The 18,334-nt window shown below is 31.3% G+C and overlaps 1 protein-coding gene across 1 annotated transcript in view; it reads left to right on the top strand.

Annotated features, from left to right (window-relative positions):
• IP3K2 (Inositol 1,4,5-triphosphate kinase 2) overlaps positions 1 to 18,334 on the top strand; it is a 64,487-nt gene that overhangs the window by 18,507 nt on the left and 27,646 nt on the right. Inside the window, exons 2-3 of the mRNA XM_035350074.2 lie at positions 2,564 to 2,666; positions 12,889 to 13,029. Coding sequence (XP_035205965.1) covers positions 2,564 to 2,666; positions 12,889 to 13,029 — 244 coding nt within the window. The remainder of the gene's footprint in view (positions 1 to 2,563; positions 2,667 to 12,888; positions 13,030 to 18,334) is intronic.

Here is an 18,334-nt window from a genome sequence, read left to right as displayed (position 1 = left end):
AGATTCCCATTTTTGTGGCTCTAGGCATTTGGTTGGAGCAAACGTGGGATGGACAACAGTGGAATGTTTTGCAGTGCTTAATTTTAAAAATTGTAGGAAAGCATTGTCTATAAGTTTTAATCTGGTAGCAAAATATCTTGCACTTGTCAGTCAGTTATTAGGAAGCTTGTATTTACTATTTTGAGATTTGGCCGTCCGCATGCACGAGTGGTTTTGAAAGCTGGAGGGGAGTAGTGATTGTTTTGGATGGTTAGATAATTTCAGGAAACAAAATCCTGCATTAGGGTGGCTCTTTGATGTTCTCTGTTAGTTTTCCTGAAGGAGCTTGCAGTATAAAAATCTCCTGTTAGTAATGCTGAATTGAATAAGATAAAAATACAGTCAACTCATCGTAGAAATATTAATTTTCTTGTTTCATTAGCAAAAATTTAGTCAGACACCTAAAGGAGAAACAATATTTTATTAAAACATTTTCCTTTTGGGAAGGGGGGCGGGCTGTGTTGTCAGGTTGACCATCATCAGTTACAGCTGTTATTTGTACATAACTGAACATGGTTTTGCTTTCTGATGAAAAGAAAGCAGATTTGGATCTTAGTAGAACAGTAATTTTTAATATTTTTCATTTCATTTATTTTATTGATTTATTTATAGTGGGCAGCATTTCAAATTTTGAAAATTCTGGCAATGGAAATCCATCATACTTGCTCAAAGTCCTCTAATTTACATAATCCTTGATCCCAAGGAGTTCATGTTATTATAATTCTACTGTAACTGTATAAGCTAATATGGAAAGTGGCCTTCTCAAATGTCAGCATCCATTTGCATATTTTAAATATTAATGATTAGGCACTATTTAGCTGAACTCAGTATTTGAATTATCTATTTAAAAAAAAAAAATAAATAAAAGTCTTACAGCTGAACCTCTGCTAAGTAGAGAAGAAGTGTGTTTCAAGGGTATGATCAGTAACTCTGCAATTAGAAAGAAAATACAGAGGAAAAAAAATTAAATATAAATGAGAGACTAATTATAAATTGGCCAATATGGTGAAAACAAATATTTTTCTTCATATTTCAGATTTTGTTTCATTTGAGAAAAGTGTTATTTTATGGTTTGTCATTAAATATACAGTCAAAATTCATTAATTCAGACACCCATAATCCGGACCTCAAAGCTACAAACTTTCTGTGCATGCGTCGCCTTGGCGCATGCGCATAGACGTTTATGCATGCGCGTAAGACCTTTATGGCCGCACATATGCGTGTGCGCATAATACATTTACGCATGCACGTTTAATGTATAACGTACGGTATAAGCTAAAATTATCTAATCTATTTCAGTTAATGTTGCAGATTACGTTGTTCCTTAATCTTCTAATTGGATCCGGCTTATTATTTTTCGCAGACTGTTAGAGCAATTTTATAAAAGTAAGCTTGAACTTTTGATTATGTCAAATAGAATTTCCGATGCTGAAGCTCCCAAAGGAAGCTGGAGTGAATGTATGTTTTGATGTCCCTCACACAAAAAGTGGAATTGCTGCAAAAAATGGATAAAGGCATATCCTTTGTTTCTCTAACCATTCCGAAATCTGTTTATCAATTTCACGCTGCTCTGCAGGGGGGGGGGCGGAAACAATGAACTGGAAGTTGATCTGTGAGCAGTATCCTTATCTTCAGGGCAGATGTTTTTATTTGGCTTATAATTCCTTACTAAATGTAATATTTCATCTCGATGTACTTCATCTTTGATATGATTTAAATCAAATTCCTGGTCATTATAATTCGCTTCCGATAGTGAAGAAAGTGACACAGAGGTTATTGAAAACGAAAAAATTTCGATTGACAGATAAGTTGGTATTCTCGACACAGCAATTATAGGACTTCAACAGCGGAAATTTGTAACTGAACAAGAAATTGTCTGTTTATAGAATTAAAAAGAAAGTAGTATCACATAAAACGAAGCAACTTGCATTAAAAAAAATGTTTAATAAAGTAAACAAATAAATATTAAGCTCTTTTTTTTTTTTTTTTTTTTTTTTTTTTGTAAATTTTGATACCCTTTAGATCATAATTGTTCTTTATTTCATAAATTACGGTTTCATATTTTTAATTTTATAATTTCTGCATGCCATCTTACCAGATTTAAACTGATGATCTATAATCCGGAAAAATCGATAATCTAGAATCGACGAAGTCCCGACGAGTCTGGATTAACAACTTTTGACTGTATTTTGAATGAGATATGTATGGGAATATCTGTAGCTCAGGAGTGCTTCGGCCTTCTGATGATCTTTATCCAGTTCAATTTAAAATCAGGCCCATTGATTAGATAACGCTTTAGCCAGGTTTTTCAAACATCCTGTGTATGTGTATGATCAATTTAATCTCGAATATACAAGTACTTAAGTAGTGAATGTTCAGGAAGTATCTATCATCAGTGATGAAATGTTCATGAAATGACAATATCTAGGTTTGTAAATTAAATTTTAGTTTTCTGTATGTTAAAGCAGAGCTGTTTTATATTTTTATGATACTTCATTTCTACAAATTAAATATACCTTTTCAGCCATCTGCTTGGAAAAGAGTTAGGAACTTAGTTCGTTGTACTCCATTCATACAAACTTATAAGAAACAAAAATATCCTTGGGTGCAACTAGCTGGACATCAAGGTAAGCTAATTGTTCATATTTTCCCCCTTGAAAAAAAATCTGCGCATAAAGATTTTTACATACAGTTTTATAAATTGGCCATCACAATCAAGAAGTATAAACTAGTAATCCTTTTGATTTTTCCAATCCAGAACAATTTTTGTCTTTCTTTTTATATTAAAGTGTATAATCTTTGGGAACTCTAATAGCAAATGATTTGAATTCTTTTCTTTTATTTCTGTAAATACCATTATTATTTCAAGAAATGCAATTTTTATATTGTCATGAAAATGTGTATTTAATCACTGTGAAAATAAGAACTGAACTGCAAAATCTACTTAAGATGTGCCATAATAGTCATTTAAATTAAAAACATTGCTAAATGATCAACTAGAAGAAATCGTTCTTAGATATAGGTTTAGGAAAAAGTTACAGAGCCTTTAAACTATCAGAATTTTCATTTGGCTTTTTCTTTTTGGTGCTTTTCCTCAAGTTTCATTTTGCAGCAGTTATATGCCATAAGAAATATAGTAAAGGAGAGTTTTGGAAGTTTTCTGTTTAGGATGTGCCATCAAAACAAAAAACTTTTTGTTTTTTTTTTATTACATTGATCATAGCAATGAGATGACCACTAGATAGTACTTTTATTATTTGTTCACAGTGGCTGTTTTGCCCATCAATATGTTTGAAATGTACTCGGAACTAATATACATTTTTGGTTAAAAAAAATGCTCAAAAGCTTTAAGATGTCATCACAATCTTTGTGTGAGCTATCGGAGCTGTGCTTTCAAAGCATTGGAACACCATAAAATACAGGCACTTTTTAGTATCTTGCCCAGAGTAGCTTAATGTAGAAACGGACATTAAAGTGGTTGATTATTGGTACTTCAGCGACATATTATTGCATTACTTTTGCACTTCAGAATTTTAACTATTTTTCACTGCATGATAAAGTTTTGGAAGTTTTCTGATTAGAGATATATGAGATGCAGATTCTTGAAATCTAAAAAATGCTAAGTAATTTGCAGAAATTTGGCTAGCATTAGCTAATTAATTAAGTATACTTTAATGATGACTGGCAGTCTTGATAATTTTTAGGGAAGAAAATAGGTATTTAATATTAAAATCATCCCCTTACTATTTTTTCAGTGCTTCTGTCATGAATTTTTATCCGTCATGTGAACAGCATCTTCAAAACATTTTACTAGAGGGGTATTACTTTTCCTTTGGAATATTTTATAGTTTCAATTAGCCTCATTCCATTAGATTTAAAAAATTTTTTTGTATTAGTAAATAAAGGGAATTTCCATGGATAATATTATTTGCTGTATTTAGGAAATGATTTGTAAACTTCCTAACATATCTTGGGGAGGGCAGGAGAAATTTATCTTTCTTAACCTTTTGAAGACGGGATGACTATTATGGTGGCCATAGAGTCCTCTGTTTGAAAGGATGGGGTTGTCCTTTTTTGTGGCCATGTCTTTTTCCCCCCATTTTTCAGGCTGAAAAGTGCGGTAAAATGTCAAATTTGACGTCCCTTGGGTTTTAACCACTTATCTCTTTCAGAGGTCTTTGTGTTAAGAATCTGATTTTTCCCAATTTTTTCCCTTTTAGTTCTTGTAGCGACATAGGTACAGAATTCGCGATAACTGCTTTTGTAAATTGTAAACAGAGCCTTGCATTCTAGCATAAATCCAGATGCAAACACATATATAAAAATGCATATGTGTGTCTGTGTGTGTGCATGTAAGTGTCTGCTGTATATATGTTAATTCCAATTTAAGGATACACATGCTTTCCACTTTATGTGCATATCTGCACTTATACCATATTATATCGATGCAGACATACTACATGGATATGTAAGTATACATTTCCATAAACAAATATAAATTCCCACGTACTTGTATACATGTACAAGCACTTTTTCTGACATTCTTAACAGTTCTGTCTGTCTTCTGTTTATGCTGAAATGACTTTCACACATGGAAGTTTACTGTGATGGTACTGTTATTCAAACAAATTACAAGAACATAAATATAAATTTTGTGTCAAAGAAACAACAGTGGTTTTACAATTTCAGTCTGAAACCTGGAAATCGTAAATACACTAAAACTAGTTAATCAGTTTGAAAGGTCATCTTTAGCCATTAGATTCCAGATGTACTGATGTACTGTTCTTTTAAAAGGTACCTCCATATCAGTATCTCGATTTCACGGTCCAATAATTTTGAAGTAAGATGTTCAGAATGGATTAGAGTAGCATTTGTGAAATTTCACAGTCCGTTGAGCTCCAAGAATACAAACAGGATGTAAAAGCTCTCAAATAATGTACAAATCATTGTTTAAGACAACACTTGTTCCTCATCTGAATTTCTGAACCTTGGCCTTTTAAGTGATTGAATGCCTTTGTCATTCATTAGACATATATCTCAGCAAATACGTTCAAGGACAAATTCCTGGAGGCATACCTTGGGCACTCAGTTATGAAATAGTTTCGATACAACAGCATAATGACCGAGGTGTTAATGAAACCAATGACTAACTGCCAAATTTTCAATAAAAAAAGAGAAAAATGGTTAATTCAACTGTGTCATCATAGATTTCGCATGACCTGACAATGAAGATTTTTTGAGTAGCTACAAGTAAAGATACTCGTTAATATATCGTGGAATTTAAATTCCGCCATGTAAAATATGCTGCCATGGTTGATGTCAAAGCTGCTAAAAAGACAGTTTGGAGTTGAAATGAACTGGTTTAAACAATAGAGGAAATAGGAAAATTCACATGCGACGACGATTTCAAACAGGAGAGAATTTTGCTGACCGGGCACCTGAAATTATCTGGAAATTTCTCTTAATGTGCTAAATTATGTAGCATAATACAGTATTGAAGACAACAACTAATTATCGTGTAACTTTTGTCCCAAAGATTTTGCAGACAGTATGCATAACAAACAATTTTCTCTTCAATTTGAAAAATTCTTTGCACTAAGAAATTACCTAAAATGTTATACAAGTGAACACGTTCCCTTAGTGAGGCTGGGAATTTAGTTTAAGACAAATGAAATTTAAGTTTTGAATTATGGGTTCGCATTTAATGACTTAAATACATTCTATTATTAATACTTGAAATATATCACTTACTAATTTTCAGTAAACAGTATAAAATGGTACATGATTAAATCTTTTTTTTTTTTTTTTTTCCTCCAAATTTTAAAACTAAAATATTCTAAAAAAACAGTTTTTGAGTGTCTGTTTTATTATGCATTAATCTTTGAAAAAGAACTGAATTTTAATTAGTAGCACTTATGTAGTTGGACATTGCAGTACTAACAGTCTACAATAAAATAAAATTATTTTTAATTAAAACAGTTATATTCTAATTTGCTGAAAGTTTCCTCCTTAAATAGTATGTTATCAAGCAGATTTTGAACTATGTAAAATATGAAGATTTTGAATTATGTAAAATTAAAATTTCATTACGCCTATAGAGCATAATTTTAACAGTTCCACTGAACTTTAATTTTTAATCATTTCTATAGCTTTAAGCGTTTATTTTTTAATTATTCCTCATATGGAAGAAAGTTCAAAGATGTAGCTCTATTTGATAATATATAGCAAAAAAAAAAAAAAAAAAAATTAAATTATAAGGTCATTTAACAGTAAAAAAAAAGACTGAGATGAAGACTGGTTAAATTTTAAGTTGTCCAAGAAAATAATCAAATAGTTGAAATATTTTTTTGGCATAACATTAATACAAAGGTATGATAGAAATAATTATTGTAAGCACTTAGTAAAGACACGTAGTTTTGCAGTGTAATTTAAAATTCAAACCAAAATTTTATAAAAACGAAAGTAACATCCTATAATATAAAGAATAGCATTTTCTTCAACGGAGGTTTACACATTTCCCAGTAGTCTCAATCCGGAACAACTGTAATATGAAATTTTCCCTAGGTGACGAAAAGCATCTTGAAGTCTGCTCACTAATCCCTACACTTCTCTTCCTTTTGCGACATAGATGCACCCTTCTGAGAATCCATTAAACTACACACAAGAATCTTTGTTGCAAATAGGAGGTGATTTCTTAAAGGGGGGAAAGCATTTGGTTCAAGATTCCCCATCCTTTCAAGGCTTTTACTGCTACCAAAGCCCCGACCTCAAAAGGTTAATAATGATAATATTACTTATCTGTATTTTCTGAATATTACTTAAGTAAAAAAAACGACCTGCCCCGAAATCTGCATTCTAGGACCTTGAGCCCTGGAGTGCATCAGCATATGCCTCCCTCTGGAGCGGTGGTTGTGACACCAGGGTGCCTTTGTAGAACATTAAGAGATTACGAATGGTAATATCAAATAACCAGTTAAAAGTGAATTTTTTAAAAATTCAGATATAAGGTACTCATTAACGGGTAAAAGCGCTAGTAGCTTAAGGTTGCAGGATAAAGTGGGGAAAATAAGCTGTTAAGGTGGTGATGCCAGAGGCTGTCGAGCTGGTGTGATACACAGCTATAGGATAAATGCAAATAAAAGCAGTCTGAATCCCAAAAAATTTAACAACTTAAGAAAGAGCTTAAAAGAAAATCATGCAGTGGAATATAAATAAACAATACAAATTGAAAAATACTAGTGTCTAGATTACTGAGAAACAATGCTGAGTCAGAAAGTGGTGGTACATAACAGTTGGTGGACTGAAGAAGAAGAGCATGGTGAACACAATACAATAATAATTGATAATACAAATAATAATAATAATAAACTAGAATGAGCAATGAGTCGTACAGTAGAGCATAATTCTAAGTTTCAACAGAACCAAAAATGTCCTCCCATACATTGAATAAAATGAATAATTTATCAATATTGTTTGTAGTAGCCTGTAATTCAGGCAGTTTGTTTGTAATTTTTCGAATAATATTGGCGAAGGAAAGTCCTTTGAACATGTTGCCAACTTCTTTAAAGAATTTAATAATATCAGTAAAACTGCTAAGTTCTGGTTCAGTTTGGGAATTAGTACAATTTGCTCCGTTTTGAGTACTTTTGCTTTTTTGCATGACAGTTGTAGAGTTAACAGTGGCAGTTATCAGTCGTTGATTTGGTGGGGAAGGACATTGCCACAGGTTTAGTGGTAATTTCATGCATTCATGAGATACTTTGTGTACATGAAACATGTAAAGAATTTTAATATATAATTCCAATAATGGGCCAGTTCTTGTAATCCTCGTTTATTGGATGTAAGGAAAATTTCAGTTTTCAGAAAATTCAGCCCAGCAGTTTTTTTACATAAAATAAACCATTTTACAAAAATGCACTGTACTATAGTTATAATGTATACTACATTATGTTATATGGCATTATTTGTGCATATGTCAGGGCTGTCCCTTTTTATTGTAAATATAGACTAAGTCTCTTTAAATTTGTATTAGAAAATTACGTGTCTAAAGTATAAAGAAATTTTTTTAACCACAACTTTTCAGATGTTGAGTTCTGACTTAAATACACCTCATAACTGAATTTTTTTAATTCCATGTAGCAAGCAAGCTTGTTTGTATCAGTGTTGAATAAGCATAGGTTATTAAAAATAGCACTTGTAGAAGATTTCTTCTTGTATGAAAAATAGGATGACATAGTAATTGAGTTAGTGAACAGAGAAACTTTTCCTTTAATAAATCCAAAATTTCAATCCTAACCGTTTCTGTAATCTACTTGTTGTAGTGTTAATCCATTTTTCACATATACAGAATGTAGTGACAGAAGTGAATTAGAGTCGGGCTTCAGTTTAAGAAAAAACAGTACTTTTCTGTTATCAGAAATAAACTCAGAAATGTATGTATGTATGTGTATGTACCCAGTCCTGATAACACAGAAGTGCTAGAAAAACTTAGTGCTAGGAGTTTTGTATGCAGTATATTTTTCTGTTTTCTCTCATTTAAGAGTTTAAAAAAAGTCTTTTGAAAGTAATTTCAATCTCGGATATGTATCATTTTTAGCCTAAAATTCTTTATTGCATTTTTGCAGAAGCCATTTTTACTGCTGCCAAAAAAAAAAAAAAAAATCTTTTCAATTAATCTCCTTTTCATTTTCCCTTTGCATTGCCATTTCTTCTTACATATTACTATTTTTTAAATGTTTTTTATTCAATAAATCTTGATTAAATAAATTCTTAAGGTAAAAGTGCCTTTTGATTTGTTATATTTGTGAACAATTTAAATTTGTTGAAAATTTCTGAAGTATTTTATTTATAATTTCACTTGATTCTTTAGAAGGGCAATCATTAATTTGTTTATCATTATAAATCTAGTTAAGTATCTTTTATCTGTTTTTGTTTAAAGACTTAATTGTTGTTTTAAAATTTCTCTATACAAGCAAACCTCGTATAACACAGTAGGGTAGGTTCCTAGAAAATGCCGTGTTGTATGAGACCCAGAGCTAGTACAAAAAGGGGGCTACATTTCGAAAACTTATTAAAAACGAATGTTTTTTTTAAATTCTACATAAACAACTTAATTTTTATTAAACGTATATATGTCTGTACAACACAAAACCAATAAATTTCTTCATTGTCATTGCTCAGTATAATCAACTGAGAACTCCTCTTTTTTTTTTTTTTTTTTTTTTTTTTTTTTTTTTTAATGGAAAGAGATCGCTTTCACTTTCAGAATTTCTTTCTTCATTTAAAGTTCTGGCATTTTCTTCCTTCTTTAAAAAATCTGTAATTTGATTTGCTTACTAGTTCTTACCAGGTTCAGTGTAAATATCTTGCCATGGAGCTAGACAGTTTTGCAGCTCCCTTTTGAATTTTTGGCTTATTTCAGCAGAAGGGTCTGTATTCGAGAAAAATGATTCAAGATTTTCAGCTAAGTTTAGGCTTTCATTTAATTTTGGTTAAATTATTAACTGTACTATCTTCATCAGTGCTGGTGTCCTCAGAATCGATTTCATTTGCAACTTCAGATCATTTCCATAAAATCTGCTTTGTCAATTTCTTCTTCCGCTAATAAATCTTGAACATTTTCAGTAGCCATGTTGACAAAACCTTTGCTTCCAATTGATTTAGCAAGTTTTAATAAGCTAACAATTTCATTTTCTGATGATTCACGCACGTTTTCTATTTCAACTGAAGAGGGACATATCCTCTTCTAACATGCATTTAATGTTGATGTTTTCAGTTCTTTCAGATACAAAGATAAGATGTCAATACAGTGCTTGATTGAAAATGTCTTCCAGGCTTCCATTACCTTAATTCATTTTGAATCGGTTACATCTGATATCCACTGTAATGCTCTTCTTATGTAATATGTTTAAAGGGTATAAATAATACCTTGATGAAATGGTTGGAGTAACGAAGTAGTGTTAGGTGGTAGTAGCAATATTTTGACATTAGGATGATTCAAATCTTGTGGGTGACGTGGAGGATTATCTGATAGTAATAGAGCCTTGAAGCTCAAAATTTTCTGCCTCAAATAACGTTCAGAGTCTGGCACAAAGCAATTTAAAATCCAATATTTAGCTTCATATTCAACATCCTAGCAACTTCATATTCAGCTGATGCATATTCTCCTTGAATTCTTATGCTATGAGTTGCAAGATGCTTTTTGAAATTTTCGAATCAACCTTTACTTGCCAGAAAATCTGGGTGTACAGAGGATTCTCCATGTTCTTTAAGGTGCTTGAAAATTTTGAATGCTTTTTGTTTAATGATATTAACTTCTAACGGAATTCTGCTTTGACAGTTATCATCCTTTTCCATCTTCTCCATTGTTGGCTCCCGGGGAGCGACCTACACGTTTTGCGAACGTCAAAGATCATGCAGCAACTGCATTTCTTATTTCTTTTTCATTTTTCTTAATAGTCTGGACTGTTGCTTCATTCAAATTAAAACATTTTCCAATGTGAGATGCTTTTCTTCTTTTAAACGACTGTGCAAAATTTGTACCTTTACGTCTAAAGAAATGAATTTCCTCTTAAACATTTTTTTTTATCTTTATCAGACATTTTTTGGGACTGAAACTTAATGTCATAAAGATGAAAAAGTTATTCTTTAACACACCGTGGCTAGACACAGACTGTCAACCAGCAACGTGAGACACTTTTGTTTTCAGGCCACTGAGATGAGGATTTGAATTTTGGAAGCCAAATGTGCAGATTGTGCATTTTAGAGCACTTATTGTGGCCTCATGTTGTTCACCTTCTGCGATAGTGAGGTTTCTTCATTGTTATCTGGTGATTGTGCTCTCTTGAGACTGGGTATTGTTTCTGTTGTGCAATTGTGCTTTGAAGTTTATGGAAGGAAATGATTTTCCTCTGTTACCGGTTAAGAATTCGCTCTCCTTCATGTGGCTCGTCTCCCTAAGGACATTTGTTCCTACGGGTACAGAATCTTGGAAGACAACTGGCAGAACTTACGAAACAAGGATTCTTATGTGTTAAATGACAAGGATTCTTATGTGCTTTGCTTGAATATGAAAATCTTTGTGCTGAGTTCATTAAATTTCTTCGGGTTGCTTGAGCAATTTTATGTTAGAGAGAAAACGTGTTGTAAGAAAGTTCTCGCAATTTATGAATCCTGTTATAGCAAAACCATGTTACAGAATGCCATGCTGTAGGAGGGCTACCTGTATTCCAAAATTCAAATGTTCCATGAGTAGTTTAACAAATAATAACACGGTATTAAAACAAGCTTGGACAATAATTTTTCTTCCAAATGCTTAGTTTCTGCAAGAGCCCAATGTAACCACTGTGGCTGCACTGAGCAGCAGAATTAAGATACCGCAGAGATTGCTCTTGGCAGCAAAAAGCATATTGTCTGCCTTGATTTTTGTTCTGCTCTGATATTGATTCTTCAGTAATAATTTTTCCTAACAATAGTAAGTAATTAAATCTTTATGTATTAAACAGTTACATATGCATGTAATAGTGTAGTAGTTTTATTCCGTTTTTAAAAGACTGAAAGGTCAGTTTTATATTTGTACTTGTTCTTATTGAAAGTATGGTAATATAAGTGCTAAGTACTTTTCTTCCTCTCCTTGTCGGATATGCAAAATTTTACAAATGCATCTTTTCCACGTTGGCAAGCATAATATTATTGCATGTACGACAGTATAATCATTAGACTTTCATAATGTAAAAATCAATAACTGCACTTTAGTTGTCATTAGCTATATAAATTCTCTAATCGTTTTGAGGGAGTCAGTAAGGCTCCTCCTCCTCCTTCAAGAAGAATAATCTTTGCTGTTGATACTGGAAACAACATTTAGATAAGTAAAATGAGTTTAACCTGTATAGTGCCATTAGCTAGCAGAAATAAATATATATATATATATCAAAGTCTGAATAGATTGGGATTTTTAATTATTAAGAAAAACTGAATTGGAATTAATATCATTAATAAAAATAAAAATAGTACAAGTCCTAAGACAGATTTTTCCATTTTGTATGTTTGAGATTGGTGTACATCTTTTCCTTACACAAAATTGTTTAGGTAAGCGATCAGCCTTTTGTAAATTTTTGTGTTTATGTCTGTCGTGCATGTTATTAATACATGCTATGACATTTAAAAATAAGCCAAAATACTTATGGGAATATTTAGAAGCTGTAAAAGATGATGTTTATGTGGTTTTATAGCTTATACATGCAGAAAAAATATGTCTAAAATTCAATATTCCTTAGAGTTTCTGTCTAAAAAGTTTAACACCTCAGCTATCTTTTAAGTAAAAAAAAAAAAAAAAACTTTGAATTAGACAACTGAAAAAAAAAAAAAAAAAAAAAAAAAAAGACTTCTGCAGAGAACTGGTTTTCAAAGGATGAGTCCATGTAGAATTTAGAATAACCAAAATTTTGAATGAGCTAACTGTTAGTTGCTTATTTCATAGAATGGAAAGTACTTGTGTAATGAGCATTGAGAAGAATTAATGCAATGAATTCTTAACAGAAATGTAGGCTACATCTTTCACAAACTTGTTTTTAAGAGTATCTGAACAGTATATAAAATACAAGTCACTGTTTAGCAGATAACAGTTAAATTAAAGCTTTTTATTAACCTTATTTCTTTTAAAAAAGAACCTTAGGAAGGTTTTACTGATTGTCTGCCACAATTGAAAATTTTGTTAATATTTTTATTAAAATCTGTTCATATTTAGCTGTGTCATTTAAATGCATGTTTATTAACATAGCACTTATTATGTGAAATAGGAAAATATTTTACATTCATTTCTTAGGATAACATTTAAGTATGTCCTAACAGGTAATTTTCGAGCTGGTCATCAAGGAACAATTCTGAAAAAATATAGTGCTACAGAAGTTGCTTGTTTAGAAGCTATTATGAAAGACATTCTTCGACCATTTGTTCCAGAATATCGAGGAAAAGTAGTTCAAGACGATGAAAGTATCCTTATAGCTGACTTTATTCCTCTGAATGATTTATACCTTTTTAATAATTTTTATAAATAGGTTTAGTTTCATTTAACGTTCTTAATATTTTTCTGTTGTTAATTCAGTATTATGGAAATAAATAGTTTCTGATTACAATTTTAGCTAGTAAGGGTGAACCGTGATATAAAATCACCTACTTTGACAAAAGCGACCTTAAAAGCAAAATGACTTAATGTGCAGGAAAAGGTAATGTAATTATAATGTTGCACAATAATACAGAAAAGGGCAAATGTTTAAAAATAAGTTATTCACTTCCTGCTTATAATTTTAAATATTCAGCATGTAATTTGTACAATAAATTTTAATTAGTAGAGACTTCTTGCTTAAAAATTAGTGCATTTTTTTTATTGCTAAAGTTAATTAAGTTGAAGATTAAGGAACTGGTAATATGCAGTTGTTTAATTTTGATTTCAAAAATTGAACAGCTCTAAGTATTTAAAGATTCTGAAATATCTTTCAGTAATGTTGAATGCTATCATTAGATAATGCATAAAAATCCAATTATATCGCCTTTAGATATTGTCACGTTTTCAGTGAGATTATCTTCTTATCATCTTCACTCTGAACATTAAAAACTTGATCAGCAGTCATTGCCTATAAATCTATGAAGCAGCACCATCAATTGAGAAAATGCAAATTTTAATATCTATACCAACATATTCTAATCCATCCGGAATATTACAGCTCCACTTCTGAACATGTTGAGCCAAATCTGAGTATTGTTTTGTTTCTTTTAAGAGTGAGTGAAAATTGAAGCTGAAATCCAAATTCATTCAATACATATTACATGCTGTTTTGAGCTAGTTGCACAGTACACATTCTGAGATTGCTTTTAAACCATGTCTTTTTGCTTTTAAACCGTGTATTTTTTGCTTTATTACTTTTGTTCCAATACAATGCTGTAAAGAGACTACTGGGTAGTACAAGTAAATGGAACAAGACTGAAAATTGCAACTAACAAACAGGCAAGAAAGAAATACTGCATCTCTTAACAGAAGGGCTGTAAATTTGTGATGCTGCAAGTAATATTAATATCTGAGTCTGAAAATCTGGAATTTTATGCAATAAATTTGGTACTTGAGTATTATCTTAGCCACCATAGTAAAAGCTGGCAAATTTTCAGCCATTGCCAAACTCTGGCAAACCATATACACAACAGTTCTTTAGGTAACCATATCTATTGCAATTCAATCCAAAAATTCACAGAACCACCTTTTTCTTTTTTAAGAAATTGTAAAGTTGTGCCAAGGTGGTTGCAGTAAACCAGAGTTGCCATGCTACTTGTAAAACCAGAAAAATTCAAGGAATTCGAAAATTGACCAAAAAATTCAGGAAATGTAAACATTTTAGTCAAAAATCTGGAAACGTCAGGGAATTTCATATGGCAATACCCTCCCCCCCCAAAAAAAGCGAGTTTTGCACCGACATTGGAAGCGATAACTTTTTTGGCGAATTGTGTATCGCGTGAGTGTCATTCGGGCAGCTGGCGTGCCCAATTTTCACAGTTCCAACTAGATTATCTTTTAGAAAGGCAAAGCAAGTTTCCAGCAACTTTGGTTTTCGGTAAGCTCGAGAAACGCATGCGTATGTGCGGGGCATGTTGAGCTAAACAAAATACTTATTCTCATATAAAACAAAATTGGTTTAATCCTAGTATATGGTACTATGGAGTTTAGAATCAGAGAATATGTATTGTTAAGAAAGAAAACTTCTCTGCAATAGGAGTGGTTCCATTCCAGTGTAGAGGGAAACAGCTGTGCATGCGCGAAATATCTGTCACCAGAGCTCGAATCCCCTGTCAAAGTTTGAAGGTCATGTTATCAAGAGTTCAAAAAAGGAATATCGTTTAAAATTTCTTTAAACTTTAAAGGAAAAAAATATTTTTTTACGCAAGTAAATTAATTACTGGATTAGTTATTTTGAGGGGGGGACTATGAAAATCCGTGTTTAAATTATTGCGAAAAATCAAAGAATGGTTCTTCTTAACACTAAGTTCCTCAATTTCCTGTACACATCGTGGAGAGGGAAATTCTGGCCACTAGGTTCCATTTCCAAATCCCTTCGCGAATTTTCCCTCCGCTTTCTAGCTGTGTAATAGCATTATGCCTATGGAACCTTTCCTTCTTTGCATAGACGTTCTTTGGTTAGAATAACCTGCATGTGTGCTATTCTAACCTTCCATGTACGGTACACATGGGATTTGACGACACGATGATAAGCAGTAAACGAGTCATTTTAGTGTTGGCAACAATTTTCAAAGCCGTGCTAATGCCTTACTCTTACTAGAATTTTACCCCAAAATGTTTTAAATCTTTTTTTTTTTTTTTCGTTTTAATAAATGCCTTATTACTGTGCGGAGTTTTTTTACGTTTTGCATTGTCTTCAGATATATTTCTGTTCTTTCTTTTTTTATTTAGGAAAGCCTCACCTCCAGTCTATTATGGCGGGAAGGCGCTATTTATCAGAGGAAGAATACCCTCGTATGGTTAGTGAACCATTTAACTAACGCAAATGAGAGTAGTGATTCTTTTTCTAAGAGTTACAAAGTGATACTTCTCTGTGCTTCGAGATTTACCACACTGGTTTTCATTTTAAATTTTGTTTCTTCTTACTGTAACTAGTCTTTATTGTGTTCTTTTTATTAATTTTAAACTTTATTGATGGATTTTATCAATTAAAACTTTGGAATAATTTGAATAGTGCTTCCGAAAATTATTTTAGAAGATAAGCAATTTTTTAAGTATATTTTCATGTAAAATAAAGAAAAAAAATGTTTTAAGGCCTAATGTTAACATATATAAAAGCTCAAGTAATAATCTAGAATGATACCAAAAATTACGATGCTAGAAGCGAAACTTTTGTTTTTCTGATTTTTGTTATAAAATTAGGCTTAGCGATGTAAAACCTCCATCCTGTACGGTGACTGCCTTCGATTTTCTTCCGTCCCGCTCAAGCGTCTTAAACAAAGGTGCGCCGTCGCGAAAAGGTTAATGCATACATTTTTTCCTTATGCATGCTGCTAAATAAATATAAAATACCTGAATTTATTTTAAAATATCATTAAATACATTTCTTTTGTTTAACTGCAAAATGTATGCGAAAAATGACATTTTTTAATCCAGATTGGGCAGATTCTAATCTTCAGTGGAGAAAACAACTCCTATTATAATTAATGCTTCGGAAATTATATATATATATGTGTGTGTGTGTCATATGTAATTTGCAAATTTTTGTGTTTTCAAGTAAATACCATAATTAATTTACCTCTTAGCACAGCCAACGTGCATTATGCGGATAGACTGGAATTTTCTTAAAACACACCTGGAAAACCTGGAAAAGTCATTGAATTTCATTCTCCTGTTTGAATGGCAACTATGTAATATGTAAATATCATAAATTTGAACTTTAATGTAGCAGTGTTCGGCTGAGATTTTATAATACAGCAATACTTTACATAATCTGGGTTATGAGCTTCGTCAGTACCTTGGAATGTTTGAAACCAGACTTATTGAGAAATTAAACGTGCATAAAAAATTATAATTAGTTTCAAAAAATAAAAAAAATTCTATGCAATAAATAAAACATGATTAAAAATTTCAAATGTTTCTGTTAGTAATAATTTTTAAGAATGAATGTTTTTGTAATTCATTTTTTATTCTCTAAAAATGGCAGTATCAGCGTCTTCACAGTTTCCTTCTGTGTCACTTCTCTTTTTACATTTCTTTGCATTAAATTGCATTTTTTATCATTTGATGAATTGTAAGCCCACAATAAATATTGCGATTAATTTTCATAACATAGTCTAAAGTTTTCCACCATACTAATATTTTTTACGGTTGTTCAGCTGTTAATTCTCATGCAGGCACTTCAGCCTTCCATTCTGAATTGCCTCCCAATCTTCATAAGCCCATTGTTCATCTATGTGACTGTTTCATTATCTAGTTCATTAGTTTTATATTGACAGAACCTAAGTCATTGAAATCAAGTTGATATCTAATTCCTGCTATGCAATGTTCGACTTCAAAATGAGTTTTAAAACCATTGTAATCATGCCCAATGTTGTGTTATACATTTCCTTTTCTACCCTAGCAGTGCTTGCTGTTAATTCAAACTGTATTTTGCCAATATTTTTTATAATGTTTCTGTTGATCTAGCTCTTCCAAAATTCCTTTGAAGTAGATACTTTTTTATTCATGCAACTATAGGTGTCAGAGCTCTAGACTGAACAGCATCAAACTGTGTAACTTTAAAACTACACAAAAAGATACTTATCTGTATATAAGGGTTGGGGAACAATCATTTATACATTAAAAATAAATTTTTGTACTAATTTGTAAAAATTTAAATTTATTCTGCTGAATTAAAATTTAATTTCTTTTAAAATTTTTAAAACCAAACAATGGTGAATCCTCACTATGTAAGTATTACTGCGTTATTAGTAGGATGGCTTCAGAATAAGGTTTGACCTTTTTTTTTTTTCTTTTTTTTTTTAATGAAACAGCTACAAATTCTGTATCCAATTTGAGCCTTTAAATATTCAGTAATTAAATATTGGGATTCATATATTTAAATTTAAATTCAGTAGCAGAAATATTTTAATTATAAAATCAATCTGTTAAATGATTTATAAAATCAGCGCATTGAAATTGTACTCATCTGCCATGTAGAATATCATCATCATTGAGCAATACTCAAAATTGCCACTGCAGGCAAGCATATGATAGTTTCAGGTGTTAACTTGATTAAAAGTAAAATTAGTGTTGTATCCAATTAGATCTTCCATTAAGTCCACTAAGAAAATTTTATGTTATTAGTTTACTTTTAACAATATTAGTAAGAATTGCTGATTTATAGCTTCATTGCCATAAGCTAATTCCAAAGTAATGAGTTAAATCTAATTATCAGATTGAAATCTGAGCTTTCATTATTATAAAATTTTCCTGGTATTACATACAAAAGTAAATAGTTTATTAAACTAAACTTTTTGTAGGCAAATCTAGATTTAAACAAAAATGGCTGTTTTATATGTAACCTTTTTTGCATGTGACAAACTTAAATATAAAAAGCACAGTTATAAACTGTTTAAGATTATAACTTTCAAAAAAGAGGTTGATTTAAAAAATGGGAGTTAAGTTGCTGAAGATTAGTATTGCTTGAAAAGGACTGAAGAAAATTAACAAAACAAGCTGTCAAATGTTTTGTTATTCAAGGATGTTAGTTTGATAGATAAATAAATTGTCACTTAAAAGAACTGTCAC

Source organism: Stegodyphus dumicola, chromosome X2 (genome assembly GCF_044657685.1).
Source record: "Stegodyphus dumicola isolate Sdum_Otavi_A_Nest chromosome X2, ASM4465768v1".
In the NCBI taxonomy this organism is placed as follows: domain Eukaryota; kingdom Metazoa; phylum Arthropoda; class Arachnida; order Araneae; family Eresidae; genus Stegodyphus; species Stegodyphus dumicola.
This window is presented reverse-complemented; position numbering and strand designations above follow the sequence as displayed.